Source organism: Pelodiscus sinensis, chromosome Z, assembly GCF_052426305.1.
Source record: "Pelodiscus sinensis isolate ZL-2025 chromosome Z, ASM5242630v1, whole genome shotgun sequence".
Lineage (NCBI taxonomy): Eukaryota > Metazoa > Chordata > Testudines > Trionychidae > Pelodiscus > Pelodiscus sinensis.
The window spans coordinates 1,195,771-1,212,146 of NC_143085.1; the positions used below are offsets into that span (position 1 = coordinate 1,195,771).

General features: G+C 70.9%; 1 protein-coding gene across 2 annotated transcripts; it reads right to left on the reverse strand.

The window, feature by feature from the left end:
* Positions 1-8,158: 8,158 nt before the first annotated feature.
* PES1 (pescadillo ribosomal biogenesis factor 1) lies at positions 8,159-15,194 on the reverse strand. 2 transcript variants are annotated; one of them, XM_089775143.1, is made up of 15 exons: positions 15,035-15,194; positions 13,472-13,551; positions 12,935-13,088; positions 12,600-12,709; positions 11,850-12,021; positions 11,680-11,769; positions 11,156-11,272; positions 10,935-11,012; positions 10,677-10,766; positions 9,955-10,085; positions 9,632-9,757; positions 9,358-9,542; positions 9,140-9,267; positions 8,730-8,894; positions 8,159-8,384 (listed from the first exon to the last, which is right to left on the reverse strand). In XM_089775143.1, the coding sequence occupies exons 1-15, from the start codon at positions 15,056-15,058 to the stop codon at positions 8,301-8,303; spliced, it is 1,734 nt and encodes a 577-aa protein (XP_089631269.1). In that variant the 5' UTR covers positions 15,059-15,194; the 3' UTR covers positions 8,159-8,300. The 2 variants fall into 2 exon arrangements, with proteins under 2 accessions (XP_089631269.1, XP_075754015.2); XM_075897900.2 differs by having other exon boundaries at positions 8,730-8,897.
* Positions 15,195-16,376: the final 1,182 nt, after the last annotated feature.

The following is a 16,376-nucleotide window of genomic DNA, read 5'->3' on the forward strand; positions in this document are numbered from 1 at the left end:
TGGATCCCAGGGCCCTGTTCCAAAGGGGTAGGGGTACCGGTCTGTCCTGCATCCCAGGGCCCGGTTCCAAAGGGGTAGGGGTACCGGTCTGTCCTGGATCCCAGGGCCCGGTTCCAAAGGGGTAGGGGTACCTGTCTGTCCTGGATCCCAGGGCCCGGTTCCAAAGGGGTAGGGGTACCGGTCTGTCCTGGATCCCAGGGCCGGATTCCAAAGGGGTAGGGGTATCGGTCTGTCCTGGATGCCAGGGCCCGGTTCCAAAGGGGTAGGGGTACCGGCCTGTCCTGGATCCCAGGGCCCGGTTCCAAAGGGGTAGGGGTACCGGCCTGTCCTGGATCCCAGGGCCCGGTTCCAAAGGGGTAGGGGTACCGGTCTGTCCTGGATCCCAGGGCCCGGTTCCAAAGGGGTAGGGGTACCGGTCTGTCCTGGATCCCAGGGCCCGGTTCCAAAGGGGTAGGGGTACCGGCCCGTCCTGGATCCCAGGGCCCGGTTCCAAAGGGGTAGGGGTACCGGCCCGTCCTGGATCCCAGGGCCCGGTTCCAAAGGGGTAGGGGTACCGGTCTGTCCTGGATCCCAGGGCCCGGTTCCAAAGGGGTAGGGGTACCGGCCCGTCCTGGATCCCAGGGCCCGGTTCCAAAGGGGTAGGGGTACCGGTCCGTCCTGGATCCCAGGGCCCGGTTCCAAAGGGGTAGGGGTACCGGCCCGTCCTGGATCCCAGGGCCCGGTTCCAAAGGGGTAGGGGTACCGGCCCGTCCTGGATCCCAGGGCCCGGTTCCAAAGGGGTAGGGGTACCGGCCTGTCCTGGATCCCAGGGCCCGGTTCCAAAGGGGTAGGGGTACCGGTCTGTCCTGGATCCCAGGGCCGGGTTCCAAAGGGGTAGGGGTACCGGTCCGTCCTGGATCCCAGGGCCCGGTTCCAAAGGGGTAGGGGTACCGGCCTGTCCTGGATCCCAGGGCCGGGTTCCAAAGGGGTAGGGGTACCGGTCTGTCCTGGATCCCAGGGCCCGGTTCCAAAGGGGTAGGGGTACCTGTCTGTCCTGGATCCCAGGGCCCGGTTCCAAAGGGGTAGGGGTACCGGTCTGTCCTGGATCCCAGGGCCCGGTTCCAAAGGGGTAGGGGTACCGGTCTGTCCTGGATCCCAGGGCCCGGTTCCAAAGGGGTAGGGGTACCGGTCTGTCCTGGATCCCAGGGCCCGGTTCCAAAGGGGTAGGGGTACCGGCCTGTCCTGGATCCCAGGGCCCGGTTCCAAAGGGGTGGGGGTACCGGCCCGTCCTGAATCCCAGGGCCCGGTTCCAAAGGGGTAGGGGTACCGGCCCGTCCTGGATCCCAGGGCCCGGTTCCAAAGGGGTAGGGGTACCGGTCTGTCCTGGATCCCAGGGCCCGGTTCCAAAGGGGTAGGGGTACCGGTCTGTCCTGGATCCCAGGGCCCGGTTCCAAAGGGGTAGGGGTACCTGTCTGTCCTGCATCCCAGGGCCCGGTTCCAAAGGGGTAGGGGTACCGGTCTGTCCTGGATCCCAGGGCCCGGTTCCAAAGGGGTAGGGGTACCGGTCCGTCCTGGATCCCAGGGCCCGGTTCCAAAGGGGTAGGGGTACCGGTCTGTCCTGGATCCCAGGGCCCGGTTCCAAAGGGGTAGGGGTACCGGCCCGTCCTGGATCCCAGGGCCCGGTTCCAAAGGGGTAGGGGTACCGGTCTGTCCTGGATCCCAGGGCCGGATTCCAAAGGGGTAGGGGTACCGGCCCGTCCTGGATCCCAGGGCCCGGTTCCAAAGGGGTAGGGGTACCTGTCTGTCCTGGATCCCAGGGCCCGGTTCCAAAGGGGTAGGGGTACCGGCCCGTCCTGGATCCCAGGGCCCGGTTCCAAAGGGGTAGGGGTACCGGTCTGTCCTGGATCCCAGGGCCGGATTCCAAAGGGGTAGGGGTACCGGCCCGTCCTGGATCCCAGGGCCCGGTTCCAAAGGGGTAGGGGTACCTGTCTGTCCTGGATCCCAGGGCCCGGTTCCAAAGGGGTAGGGGTACCGGTCCGTCCTGGATCCCAGGGCCCGGTTCCAAAGGGGTAGGGGTATCGGTCTGTCCTGGATCCCAGGGCCCGGTTCCAAAGGGGTAGGGGTACCGGCCCGTCCTGGATCCCAGGGCCCGGTTCCAAAGGGGTAGGGGTACCGGTCTGTCCTGGATCCCAGGGCCCGGTTCCAAAGGGGTAGGGGTACCGGTCTGTCCTGGATCCCAGGGCCGGATTCCAAAGGGGTAGGGGTACCGGTCTGTCCTGGATCCCAGGGCCCGGTTCCAAAGGGGTAGGGGTACCGGTCTGTCCTGGATCCCAGGGCCCGGTTCCAAAGGGGTAGGGGTACCGGTCTGTCCTGGATCCCAGGGCCCGGTTCCAAAGGGGTAGGGGTACCGGTCCGTCCTGGATCCCAGGGCCCGGTTCCAAAGGGGTAGGGGTACCGGTCTGTCCTGGATCCCAGGGCCCGGTTCCAAAGGGGTAGGGGTACCGGTCTGTCCTGGATCCCAGGGCCGGATTCCAAAGGGGTAGGGGTACCGGTCTGTCCTGGATCCCAGGGCCCGGTTCCAAAGGGGTAGGGGTACCGGTCTGTCCTGGATCCCAGGGCCCGGTTCCAAAGGGGTAGGGGTACCGGCCCGTCCTGGATCCCAGGGCCCGGTTCCAAAGGGGTAGGGGTACCGGTCTGTCCTGGATCCCAGGGCCCGGTTCCAAAGGGGTAGGGGTACCGGTCTGTCCTGGATCCCAGGGCCCGGTTCCAAAGGGGTAGGGGTACCGGCCTGTCCTGGATCCCAGGGCCCGGTTCCAAAGGGGTAGGGGTACCGGTCTGTCCTGGATCCCAGGGCCCGGTTCCAAAGGGGTAGGGGTACCGGTCTGTCCTGGATCCCAGGGCCCGGTTCCAAAGGGGTAGGGGTACCGGCCTGTCCTGGATCCCAGGGCCCGGTTCCAAAGGGGTAGGGGTACCGGTCTGTCCTGGATCCCAGGGCCCGGTTCCAAAGGGGTAGGGGTACCGGTCTGTCCTGGATCCCAGGGCCCGGTTCCAAAGGGGTAGGGGTACCGGCCCGTCCTGGATCCCAGGGCCCGCTTCCAAAGGGGTAGGGGTACCGGTCTGTCCTGGATACCAGGGCCCGGTTCCAAAGGGGTAGGGGTACCGGCCCGTCCTGGATCCCAGGGCCCGGTTCCAAAGGGGTAGGGGTACCGGTCTGTCCTGGATCCCAGGGCCCGGTTCCAAAGGGGTAGGGGTACCGGCCCGTCCTGGATGCCAGGGCCCGGTTCCAAAGGGGTGGGGGTACCGGCCTGTCCTGGACCCCAGGGCCCGGTTCCAAAGGGGTAGGGGTACCGGTCTGTCCTGGATCCCAGGGCCCGGTTCCAAAGGGGTAGGGGTACCGGTCTGTCCTGGATCCCAGGGCCCGGTTCCAAAGGGGTAGGGGTACCGGTCTGTCCTGGATCCCAGGGCCCGGTTCCAAAGGGGTAGGGGTACCGGTCTGTCCTGGATCCCAGGGCCCGGTTCCAAAGGGGTAGGGGTACCGGTCTGTCCTGGATCCCCAGGGCCCGGTTCCAAAGGGGTAGGGGTACCGGCCTGTCCTGGATCCCAGGGCCCGGTTCCAAAGGGGTAGGGGTACCGGTCTGTCCTGGATCCCAGGGCCCGGTTCCAAAGGGGTAGGGGTACCGGCCCGTCCTGGATCCCAGGGCCCGGTTCCAAAGGGGTAGGGGTATCGGTCTGTCCTGGATGCCAGGGCCGGGTTCCAAAGGGGTAGGGGTACCGGCCCGTCCTGGATCCCAGGCCCCGGTTCCAAAGGGGTAGGGGTACCGGTCTGTCCTGGATCCCAGGGCCCGGTTCCAAAGGGGTAGGGGTACCGGCCCGTCCTGGATCCCAGGGCCCGGTTCCAAAGGGGTAGGGGTACCGGCCCGTCCTGGATCCCAGGGCCCGGTTCCAAAGGGGTAGGGGTACCGGTCTGTCCTGGATCCCAGGGCCCGGTTCCAAAGGGGTAGGGGTACCGGTCTGTCCTGGATCCCAGGGCCCGGTTCCAAAGGGGTGGGGGTACCGGCCCGTCCTGGATCCCAGGGCCCGGTTCCAAAGGGGTAGGGGTACCGGCCCGTCCTGGATCCCAGGGCCCGGTTCCAAAGGGGTAGGGGTACCGGCCTGTCCTGGATCCCAGGGCCCGGTTCCAAAGGGGTAGGGGTACCGGTCTGTCCTGGATCCCAGGGCCCGCTTCCAAAGGGGTAGGGGTACCGGCCCGTCCTGGACCCCAGGGCCCGGTTCCAAAGGGGTAGGGGTACCGGCCCGTCCTGGACCCCAGGGCCCGGTTCCAAAGGGGTAGGGGTACCGGCCCGTCCTGGATCCCAGGGCCCGGTTCCAAAGGGGTAGGGGTACCGGCCCGTCCTGGATCCCAGGGCCCGGTTCCAAAGGGGTAGGGGTACCGGCCCGTCCTGGATCCCAGGGCCCGGTTCCAAAGGGGTAGGGGTACCGGCCCGTCCTGGATCCCAGGGCCCGGTTCCAAAGGGGTAGGGGTACCGGCCCGTCCTGGATCCCAGGGCCCGGTTCCAAAGGGGTAGGGGTACCGGTCTGTCCTGGATCCCAGGGCCCGGTTCCAAAGGGGTAGGGGTACCGGCCCGTCCTGGATCCCAGGGCCCGGTTCCAAAGGGGTAGGGGTACCGGTCTGTCCTGGATCCCAGGGCCCGGTTCCAAAGGGGTAGGGGTACCGGTCTGTCCTGGATCCTAGGGCCCGGTTCCAAAGGGGTAGGGGTACCGGCCTGTCCTGCATCCCAGGGCCCGGTTCCAAAGGGGTAGGGGTACCGGCCCGTCCTGGATCCCAGGCCCCGGTTCCAAAGGGGTAGGGGTACCGGTCCGTCCTGGATCCCAGGGCCCGGTTCCAAAGGGGTAGGGGTACCGGTCCGTCCTGGATCCCAGGGCCCGGTTCCAAAGGGGTAGGGGTACCGGTCCGTCCTGGATCCCAGGGCCCGGTTCCAAAGGGGTAGGGGTACCGGTCCGTCCTGGATCCCAGGGCCCGGTTCCAAAGGGGTAGGGGTACCGGCCCGTCCTGGATCCCAGGGCCCGGTTCCAAAGGGGTAGGGGTACCGGCCCGTCCTGGATCCCAGGGCCCGGTTCCAAAGGGGTAGGGGTACCGGCCCGTCCTGGATCCCAGGGCCCGGTTCCAAAGGGGTAGGGGTACCGGCCCGTCCTGGATCCCAGGGCCCGGTTCCAAAGGGGTAGGGGTACCGGCCCGTCCTGGATCCCAGGGCCCGGTTCCAAAGGGGTAGGGGTACCGGTCCGTCCTGGATCCCAGGGCCCGGTTCCAAAGGGGTAGGGGTACCGGTCCGTCCTGGATCCCAGGGCCCGGTTCCAAAGGGGTAGGGGTACCGGCCCGTCCTGGATCCCAGGGCCCGGTTCCAAAGGGGTAGGGGTACCGGCCCGTCCTGGATCCCAGGGTCCGGTTCCAAAGGGGTAGGGGTACCGGCCCGTCCTGGATCCCAGGGCCCGGTTCCAAAGGGGTAGGGGTACCGGCCCGTCCTGGATCCCAGGGCCCGGTTCCAAAGGGGTAGGGGTACCGGCCCGTCCTGGATCCCAGGGCCGGGTTCCAAAGGGGTAGGGGTACCGGCCCGTCCTGGATCCCAGGGCCCGGTTCCAAAGGGGTAGGGGTACCGGCCCGTCCTGGATCCCAGGGCCCGGTTCCAAAGGGGTAGGGGTACCGGCCCGTCCTGGATCCCAGGGCCCGGTTCCAAAGGGGTAGGGGTACCGGTCTGTCCTGGATCCCAGGGCCCGGTTCCAAAGGGGTAGGGGTACCGGCCCGTCCTGGATCCCAGGGCCCGGTTCCAAAGGGGTAGGGGTACCGGCCCGTCCTGGATCCCAGGGCCCGGTTCCAAAGGGGTAGGGGTACCGGTCTGTCCTGGATCCCAGGGCCCGGTTCCAAAGGGGTAGGGGTACCGGCCCGTCCTGGATCCCAGGGCCCGGTTCCAAAGGGGTAGGGGTACCGGCCTGTCCTGCATCCCAGGGCCCGGTTCCAAAGGGGTAGGGGTACCGGCCCGTCCTGGATCCCAGGCCCCGGTTCCAAAGGGGTAGGGGTACCGGCCCGTCCTGGATGCCAGGGCCTGGTTCCAAAGGGGTAGGGGTACCGGTCTGTCCTGGATCCCAGGGCCGGATTCCAAAGGGGTAGGGGTACCGGTCTGTCCTGGACCCCAGGGCCCGGTTCCAAAGGGGTAGGGGTACCGGTCTGTCCTGGATCCCAGGGCCCGGTTCCAAAGGGGTAGGGGTACCGGTCTGTCCTGGATCCCAGGGCCGGTTCCAAAGGGGTAGGGGTACCGGTCTGTCCTGGATCCCAGGGCCCGGTTCCAAAGGGGTAGGGGTACCGGTCCGTCCTGGATGCCAGGGCCCGGTTCCAAAGGGGTAGGGGTACCGGTCTGTCCTGGATCCCAGGGCCCGGTTCCAAAGGGGTAGGGGTACCGGTCTGTCCTGGACCCCAGGGCCGGATTCCAAAGGGGTAGGGGTACCGGCCTGTCCTGGACCCCAGGGCCGGATTCCAAAGGGGTAGGGGTACCGGTCTGTCCTGGACCCCAGGGCCGGATTCCAAAGGGGTAGGGGTACCGGTCTGTCCTGGATCCCAGGGCCCGGTTCCAAAGGGGTAGGGGTACCGGTCTGTCCTGGATGCCAGGGCCCGGTTCCAAAGGGGTAGGGGTACCGGCCCGTCCTGGATGCCAGGGCCCGGTTCCAAAGGGGTAGGGGTACCGGCCCGTCCTGGATGCCAGGGCCGGGTTCCAAAGGGGTAGGGGTACCGGTCTGTCCTGGATCCCAGGGCCCGGTTCCAAAGGGGTAGGGGTACCGGTCCGTCCTGGATCCCAGGGCCCGGTTCCAAAGGGGTAGGGGTACCGGCCCGTCCTGGATCCCAGGGCCCGGTTCCAAAGGGGTAGGGGTACCGGCCTGTCCTGGATGCCAGGGCCGGGTTCCAAAGGGGTAGGGGTACCGGTCTGTCCTGGATCCCAGGGCCCGGTTCCAAAGGGGTAGGGGTAGCGGCCCGTCCTGGATCCCAGGGCCCGGTTCCAAAGGGGTAGGGGTACCGGCCCGTCCTGGATCCCAGGGCCCGGTTCCAAAGGGGTAGGGGTACCGGTCTGTCCTGGATGCCAGGGCCCGGTTCCAAAGGGGTAGGGGTACCGGCCCGTCCTGGATGCCAGGGCCCGGTTCCAAAGGGGTAGGGGTACCGGCCCGTCCTGGATGCCAGGGCCCGGTTCCAAAGGGGTAGGGGTACGGGCCTGCCCCTTGCACTGTCGCCCTGCCTGTGCCAATCCACCCCCACGTCCCCAGAGCGGTGTCGTCACTGTATTTGTAACCTGCCCCGGCTCTGGCTGGCTCAGCTGCCCGCTGGCAGACGGGCGGCCCAGGCCCGCCCGGAAGAAGATCCTTCGCCCGGAGAGCAGTGCCCAGAGAGCAGCCGGGATGCAGGCGCGGGCCTGGGTTCTGCTGCCGGGGGCCGGGTGAGCGGAGGAGCAGGGGCTCTATGCAGCTAGTGCGAGCGAGAGCCGCCCCCGCTCGCCGTCGGCCAGCAGACACGCAGGGCCCGTTCCGGGGGGCGCCCTGGGGTAGCGGGCAGTTCAGAGCCAGCGCGGGGGGCGGCCCAGTTCCCACTGCTTGCAGTGCAGGCTCCCCGCGAGACCGGCCAGTCCTCGTGTGCGGCCAGCGGTGAGGCAGGGAGGAAGCCCGGCCCCCCGGCCACGTGAGCAGCCAGCCCAGGACCAGGGAGCTGGGCCCTGTGAGTGCGAGGGGTGCCAAGGGGCCCGGCTCCAGCTGGCACCGGCGCTCACGAGCCCCCCGCGCTGGGGAGGTGCCAACGCGGCAGCGAAGACACTCCGCCGTCCCCGCCCGCTGTTCCAGGCGCCCTGGGACCCGCCCAGAGTGCCAGCGCCGCCGGAGCCCGTCCGCGCAGCCCACGCCGGAGCCGGCTCTCCCCTGCCGCAGCCCACGGGAGGAGGGCGAGCTGGCGCCTACCCGCAGCACCCGGGCGGGGAGGCGGCGACAGAGCACGCGGAGGCCAGCTGTGCAATTCTCTTTAGTGAGCCAGCCGGCCCTGGGCCCCGCTTTCCCTTGGCCCGAGGCGTGCCCCTGCGCCAGGCCGGGCCACAGCCCCACGGCACAGGGGGGCCCCCGCCCGCCCGGGGGCCTGCACGCAGCCAGGAAACGCTCCCGCGGGGGGGCCGGGTAAGGGCAAGGCCCCTGAGCGCAGCCGGAGCCGCTGGCGCCCGGGGGCACGGCCTGCCCTGGAGGCGGTCCCGGAACAGCCTGGAAAGCGCCAGTCCTGGGGGAGGGCAGAGCCCGCCAGCCCGTCACTGCCGGCGCGCCTTCTTGGGCCTCCTCTCTGCTCTCGCGGCCGCGTCGTGAGCCTTCCTCTTCTCCGCCAGCCGGGTCGCCTGGGGAAAGCGCCGGCTTAGCCCTGCACACGGACTGCCTCCGCCCGCCAGCGCTGGAGGGGCCAGACCCGCCCCCGGGAGCTCGCGCCCCTAGCCCCCCGCTGCCGAGCGCAGGCCGCATGGCCTAGTGCCCTGAGCACTGGTGGAGCTCCCTCCTTCCTGGGACACTGGGCAATCCACTGCCTCGGTTTCCCCAGTCGTGACGCTGGGAAGCAGCCCCCCCAACTCCCAGAGGTGGGGGCAGCAGGTTTCTGCAGCTCTCGGTTTCCCCGGCGTGGGGCGGTTTCCGGCCCAGCGCCCGCCCCTCCCCCTCCCGGCCGGCTACGCCACGCTGCCCCCCCGTACCTCCCGAACTTTGCGCTTCTTCCCAAACAGGATTTTCTGGTACAGGTACTTCTCCCGCTTCTTCATCATCATGATGGCCAGGCGCTTCTCCTCGCTCTGCTCCTCCTGGGCCGCTCGCTGCCTGTCCTCCAGCCGCACCGTGCCCGCCGTCACCGTCACGGCCAGCTTCTGGGGAGCGACACGAGTGTGACCTCGCGCCCCGGCCCATGGCACCGAGCGCGGCTGCCCCCAGACACTCAGCCCAAAGCAGGAGAGCAGAGCCAGCTGGGCAGACTCCTGCCCCTACAGCCCGGCACGGAGGGGCCCTTGGCCGCCAGCCTCCTGGGACGGGGCAGCCCCACGCCCTTTGCCAAGCCCCAGTTCACCCAGAGCCGAGCAGGGCACATGGACTCCAGAGCCAGGCACCGCACCTTTCCTCGGGATCGCTGCTTCTCCAGCGCCTGCAGCTTCTCTTCCTCCTCCCTCTCCGAGAGCTCCTCTCCTTCCGAGCCCCCCTCCTCCTCCTCCTCCTCCTCCTCCTCCTCCTCGCTGGCAGCAGCTGCAGAAGGCAGAGAGCAGAGTGAGGCTGGAGCACGTCTCCCCCGATGGGAGATCCGGGCTGGATCCTCGGGGCGGGGGCTCCACTTACCTGGGTTCTCGCCCCTCTGCAGGGCCAGCAGCTTGAGCTTCTCCGGCGGGACGTAGTCCCCGTCCCGCTCCGCCACGAAGGGCGAGAGGTGGGGGGGCAGCAGCTGGCCGGGGAAGTACTCGGCCACCGGGAGGAGCAGCTTGGCGTTGACCGAGTCGAACACCCACTGCGGCTGGAGGTAATACCTGGGGAGGGAGGGGTGGCGTGAGCGGGGCAGCGCTGCCGCTGGGGCCCGAGGCCGGACGCCGGGGGCAGGGCCGGGCATCGGCCTCACCTGCCGATCACCTGCTTCTCCAGGCCGGGCCGGTCGACAATCTGGTGGGTGATGGTCGGGTCCCCCACCTCGTAGGTGGCACCGATGCCCACGGACTTGTCCCAAGACGCCTCGCCCCCGAAGCACCTGCCAACAGAGACCCCCGCGGTCAGGCCGGCCGAGGCCACCTCCGGGAGCCGCCCGGACTCTCCTCCCTCGGCCTGGCCCCGGCCCGGACCCAGCCGTGCTGGGCCACCCCCCGCTCTCCAGGCCGACAGGTCTCCAGAGGGCTCGGCCCTCAGCCCCGGGAGCCACCCCCTGAGGAGGGTGCCATCGGGACCTACCGGATGATGAAGGCCAGCGGCTCGCGCGGCACCTCTCTGTTCAGGAAGAACCGCAGCCCCTCGAACAGCTTCTTCTGCTTCTCCACCGCCGCCTGCTGCTCCTGCCTCGCCGCCTCCTGCTCCGTGCTCTCCTGGCCGCAGACGAGGGCGTGAGCGCCTCCCCCGCCGGGCCCTGCGAGGGGCGAGAGCCTCCCCTGCCGGGCCCTGCCCACCCCGCACACCGGCCACCGCGAGGGGCGAGAGCCTCCCCCGCCAGGCCCTGCCCACCCCGCACACCGGCCACCGCGAGGGGCGAGAGCCTCCCCCCGCCGGGCCCCGCCCACCCCGCACACCGGCCACCGCGAGGGGCGAGAGCCTCCCCCCGCCGGGCCCTGCCCACCCCGCACACCGGCCACCGCGAGGGGCGAGAGCCTCCCCCTGCCGGGCCCTGCCCACCCCGCACACCGGCCACCGCGAGGGGCGAGAGCCTCCCCCCGCCGGGCCCCGCCCACCCTGCGCGCCGGCCACCGCGAGGGGCAAGAGCCTCCCCCCGCCGGGCCCTGCCCACCCCGCACACCGGCCACCGCGAGGGGCGAGAGCCTCCCCCGCCGGGCCCCGCGCGCCGGCCACCGCGAGGGGCGAGAGCCTCCCCGCCGGGTCATGCCCACCCCACAGGCCGGCCCCCAGCAAGGAGGGGCTGTCTCACCCCGCCCACCCCCAAAGCCAGCGTGCCCAGCTCTTACCCCGTCCGCGGGGAACTCGTCCACCTGCGCCTCGTCCTCCACGCTTGGCGCTACCACCCGGGCCAGGCTGGCGCTCAGCGCCGACAGCTTCTGCAGCCGGAAAGAGCAGTGCCGCGTCACGCCCGAGGGGCCGGCGGGGGCCCTGCAGGGTCCCTCCAGCCAGGCCGGGCCCTGTGCCCCCCGCCGGGGCAGAACCAGAGCAGCACAGAGGGGTCGGGCTCAGTGGCCATTAACCTGCGCCACACCGCGGGGTCTCACCTCCATGTAGCTCTCCGAGTCCATGGCGTACGCCTCCCCCTCCTCCGGCCCCCGCTCCGCCTCCGCCTGGCCCTCAATCTGCAGAGGGGAGAAGGGTGAAGGCAGGGCCGGGGCCTGCTGCGATCCTGCGGCTGCCTTCCCTGGCCCCCAGCCACCCCCCAGCCGGATCCGGAGCCACCCCAACCAGCTGCCTCCCCCCGGGGGGTCCCACGAGCCTGCACCTTGGGGGGGTAGAGGAGGTTGAGGGTCTGGTAGAGGCGGAAGTTGACGAAGCCCAGCAGGGTGGTGTAGAACTCGGTGAAGGTGGCCATGACCCTGTAGTCCACGTCCGTCGGGTGCTGGAAGAGACGGGGGGAGGGGAGTGAGAACCAACCCCCCCCCCCGCCCCCCCGGACACCTGGGTTCTCGCTCAGCCAGAAGCTCTGGACCGGTCCCACAGATGGTCAGAGGGCCCGTACCGTGGGGGAGGGGGGCCAGACCTGGGCCACCCCCTTCCCCAAATGCTGCCTGGGAGCCTTCTGGGCCAGCTGCCCCCCTCCAGCCCGTTAGTGTTTAATTATCTCCCCACACTGGGTGCAAGCGAACGATTTCCAGCCCCACAGGGGCACAGGGAGCCAGCTGGGCTGCCTGGCACATGCGGGAGGGGGGGGGGCTCTCAGAGCCGCGATCAGTCACTGCTCTCCAGGCCCAAGCGGGGCAGCTTGGGGCCCCGTCTCAGCCCCGGGCACGCAGAGCCAGGACTCACGTCGTGGGCAAAGGCGTAGGGCGTGATCCAGGTGACGGGCTGCCCCAGCACCTCGGCCTGGTAGTAGATCCCCTTGATGGACAGGAAGACCTGCGGGAGAGCGCGGGAGGTGAGCGCAGGGGCCGAGCGCAGCCCCGCGGAGCCAGCGCCCGGCCCAGCCCGGCCCTCACCTTGCGCAGGGAGCGGGAGGCGACCACGTAGTTGAGGAACTCCACGGTGAGACGGCGGCACAGCTGGACGCTCTGCACGTGGCACTTGCCCGTGCGCGGGAAGGTGGCGAAGAGGAAGCACATGGACAGCGCGTCGTCCAGGTCCCGCAGGGCGTCCACGAAGGTCGGGTACCTGCAGGCCCGCGGGACGGTCCCGGTGAGAGCGGGAGGGGCTCCCAGGCCAGGCCCGGGCCCATCTCAGAGCCGTTCTGGCCAGCAGCGGGGCCGCTCAGGCAGGCAGGGCAGCACCAGAAGCACACAGCCCGGGGAGCTCCGAGAGCGAGGATACGCCGCCCTCCCTCTGCCTGACGTGCGCAGACTCCCCGGCTCGTGCGCTGGAGACCACAGCTCTCAGCTTGCAGACTCTCGCGGTTACCGGAGCCAGCTCCCGGGCAGGGGCCGTCCTGTGCCGCTGGCACCTGCTCTGTCAGGCCCTGAGCTCAGCAGAGGCTCCCGGGCACCACGGGAAGGCAGATCAGCTCGGCGCGCCCTCTGCAGTCACCACGAGGGGCAGGGCAGCTCATCCGCGAGTCACCCTCTGCCAGGACTGGCTCCGAGCTCCCTCCCAGACACCACCGCACAGGGAGCCCAAGGCACTGCCAGGCCCCAGGGCCGGGAGCCTGTACTCGGCCCTGCTGCGCCCCATGGTCTCTCCAGCCCCGGCTCACAGGAACGAGCCAGCCCCCTGCCCGGCCCCGCCGCCCCCCTCACCTCTCCTTGACGATGTGGTCGAGCTTGTAGCTGGGCTTGTTTTCTTTCAGCCGCTCCACGGCGTTCCACTCGCTCTTCCCGTAGGCTTTGCGGAGCTTGCGCACGAACACCTGCGGCACGGGAATGGGATCGTGTGGCCACTTCCTGCGCCCACACGCGCCCCGCCGAGGCGGGCAGGGCCCAGCGCTGCCCGGGGCTCCTCTGCAGCACGGCGCCTGCCTCCCGCTTGCCTAAGGCCGCTGCTCTCCTCACTGGCTCACACTGCCCCACGGGATCTTGGCCCACCCCCGGCCTCCAGGCGGGGAACAGGCTTTGCGCTGCAATCAGGCTCCTACCTTATACTCCCGGAACTTGTTGACGATGGGCTCGTGCAGGAGGAACTTGATGTCTTTGAGGAGGTAGAAGGTGCGGGCAGCGGTGGAGCCTTTGTTCACCTTCTTCTTGTGTTTGGGCTCATGGGGGTAGATCCCCTTCAGGATACACAGGCGCCTGGGGCAGAGCCAGAGGAGGTCAGAGTCCGTACGGGGCTGCCGAGCCCTTCGCCTCCCAGCCACCGCAGACGAAAGCCGCTTGGAGGGCTTTGTGGGGCTGCCCGAAAGCTTCTTTAACACAGAGTTACGGCGGCCGCCTGCCCTTCCGGGAGGGGGGGGAAACAAGCCCCGTAGCCCCAGGAACCGTGACGCCCGCCCCAGCCTGGTCTGCCCATGCTGCTTTGGGACGTTTGCTGGCACCACACACAGCAGTGTGGGGCGGTTCCAGTGCGCCTCGAGGCGGCTCTGCACAGGGCCCAGACGCCCCCGCAAGCGCCACGTGCCCGGCTCCGGCAGAGACCCCGCGGGGCAGAGCGAGGCTGGGGCAGCGAGGGGACCCACCTGAAATCCGCCAGGCTCAGCTGCAGCTTCTTCCGCGCCTTGTTGCGGGTGATGTAGTTGGTGGCGGCGCCGCGCGCGTACTGGGGGGAAGGAGGGGTGAGGGGGGGCAGGGCAGAGACCGGGACCCCGCCCCCCGCCAATCCCCCGAACCCAGTCCTCTGCCCCGCCCCCCAGCCTCCAGCCCCGCCAATCCCCCGAACCCAGGCCTCTGCCCCGCCCCCCCAGCCTCCAGCTCCGCCCCCCGCCAATCCCCCGAACCCAGGCCTCTGCCCCGCCCCCCCAGCCTCCAGCCCCGCCCCCCGCCAATCCCCCGAACCCAGTCCTCTGCCCCGCCCCCCAGCCTCCAGCCCCGCCAATCCCCCGAACCCAGGCCTCTGCCCCGCCCCCCCAGCCTCCAGCCCCGCCCCCCGCCAATCCCCCGAACCCAGTCCTCTGCCCCGCCCCCCAGCCTCCAGCCCCGCCAATCCCCCGAACCCAGGCCTCTGCCCCGCCCCCCCAGCCTCCAGCTCCGCCCCCCGCCAATCCCCCGAACCCAGGCCTCTGCCCCGCCCCCCAGCCTCCAGCCCCGCCCCCCGCCAATCCCCCGAACCCAGTCCTCTGCCCCGCCCCCCAGCCTCCAGCCCCGCCAATCCCCCGAACCCAGGCCTCTGCCCTGCCCCCCCCAGCCTCCAGCCCCACCCCCCGCCAATCCCCCGAACCCAGTCCTCTGCCCCGCCCCCCAGCCTCCAGCCCCGCCAATCCCCCGAACCCAGGCCTCTGCCCCGCCCCCCCAGCCTCCAGCTCCGCCCCCCGCCAATCCCCCGAACCCAGGCCTCTGCCCCGCCCCCCCAGCCTCCAGCCCCGCCCCCCGCCAATCCCCCGAACCCAGGCCTCTGCCCCGCCCCCCCAGCCTCCAGCTCCGCCCCCCGCCAATCCCCCGAACCCAGGCCTCTGCCCCGCCCCCCCAGCCTCCAGCTCCGCCCCCCGCCAATCCCCCGAACCCAGGCCTCTGCCCCGCCCCCCCAGCCTCCAGCCCCGCCAATCTCCCAAACCCAGGCCTCTGCCCCGCCCCCAAGTCCCAGCGCCCCCAGCCCCGCCCTCAGCGACCCCCAGCCTCCAGCCCCGCCCCCCAGCCTCCAGCCCCGCCCCCCGCCAATCCCCCGAACCCAGGCCTCTGCCCCGCCCCCGCCAATCCCCCAAACCCAGTCCTCTGCCCCGCCCCCGCCAATCCCCCGAACCCAGGCCTCTGCCCCGCCCCCCAGCCTCCAGCCCCGCCCCCCGCCAATCCCCCGAACCCAGGCCTCTGCCCCGCCCCCCAGCCTCCAGCCCCGCCCCCCGCCAATCCCCCGAACCCAGGCCTCTGCCCCGCCCCCCAGCCCCGCCCCCAAGTCCCAGCGCCCCCAGCCCCGCCCTCAGCGACCCTCGTGCCCCCTAGCCCCGCCCCAGTCCTCTGCCCCGCCCCCATCCTCCAGCCCCGCCCCCGTCCCCCCAAGTCCCCAGCCCCCCCGCCCCCAGTCCCCCGTGGCCCCCCAAGTCCCCAGCCCCGCCCCCAGCGCCCCCAGGCTCTAGCCCCGCCCCCGGTACCTTCTTCTTCTCCAGGCCGCCCATGGCCCCGCTGCTCGCTCCCCGCACCGCGCCACGCGCCGCTCCGCTCGCCCCGCCCCCCGCCGCGAGGACCCAGCCGGGCTGCCCGCCCGCTGCCTGCGCGCTCGGAGCCTCCCGCGGCGCAGTGCGCAGGCGCGGCCCGGGGCCTCAGGCGGGCGGAAGTCACCGCGCGGCCCGTCAGGCGTGAGTCGGGCAGCCCGGGCGGCGCGGGGCATGCCGGGAGACGGCCGGAGGGGGTGGGAGGGGCCTGTGCGGGCATGAGGAATCGGTAGCAGCAGCCCCGCCCCCGTGCCCAGACCCTGCCCCTAGCCCCGCCCCCGTGCCCGCTCCTCCGCCTAGCCCCGCCCCCGTGCCTAGCCCCTGCGCCTAGCCCCGCCCCCATGCCTAGACCCTGCCCCTAGCCCCGCCCCCGTGCCCGCTCCTCCGCCTAGCCCCGCCCCCGTGCCTAGCCCCTGCGCCTAGCCCCGCCCCCATGCCTAGACCCTGCCCCTAGCCCCGCCCCCATGCCCGCTCCTCCGCCTAGCCCCGCCCCCGTGCCTAGCCCCGCCCCCATGCCTAGACCCTGCCCCTAGCCCCGCCCCCATGCCCGCTCCTCCGCCTAGCCCCGCCCCCGTGCCTAGACCCTGCCCCTAGCCCCGCCCCCATGCCTAGACCCTGCCCCTAGCCCCGCCCCCATGCCCGCTCCTCCGCCTAGCCCCGCCCCCGTGCCTAGACCCTGCCCCTAGCCCCGCCCCCATGCCCGCTCCTCAGCCTAGCCCCGCCCGATCCTACACCGAGCCCCGCCTCCTGCGCCCATCCTGAGCTGATTAGCCCTGTGCCCGCCCCTCCCTCTCCTGCCCCCTCCCCCTCCCCCACTTGCCTCTTGCCCCCTCCCTGTTCTGCCCCCTCCCCCTCCTCATCCCCGTTCTGCCCCCGCCCCTTCTCTGTCTTGCCCCTTGCCCCCTCCCCTTCCTCCTCTCCTTCCTGCCCCCTCCCCCTCCTCATCCCCCTCTTGCCCCTTGCCCCCTCCCCTTCCTCCTCTCCTTCCTGCCCCCTCCCCCTCCTCATCCCCCTCTTGCCCCCTCCCCTTCCTCCTCTCCTTCCTTCCCCCTCCCCCTCCTCATCCCCCTCTTGCCCCTTGCCCCCTCCCCTTCCTCCTCTCCTTCCTTCCCCCTCCCCCTCCTCATCCCCCTCTTGCCCCCCCCCTTCCTCCTCTCCTTCCTTCCCCCTCCCCCTCCTCATCCCCCTCTTGCCCCTTGCCCCCTCCCCTTCCTCCTCTCCTTCCTGCCCCCTCCCCCTCCTCATCCCCCTCTTGCCCCTTGCCCCCTCCCCTTCCTCCTCT

Excerpts from the sequence above, each read along its gene's own strand:
- PES1 (XM_075897900.2), bottom strand. The coding sequence starts at position 15,058 with ATGGGCGGCCTGGAGAAGAAGAAG. Across the intron at positions 12,710-12,934 it reads ACAAGTTCCGGGAGTATAAG|GTGTTCGTGCGCAAGCTCCG; the intron begins GTAGGAGCCTGA and ends CCCGTGCCGCAG. Across the intron at positions 11,273-11,679 it reads CCTACGCCTTTGCCCACGAC|CACCCGACGGACGTGGACTA; the intron begins GTGAGTCCTGGC and ends CGTCTCTTCCAG.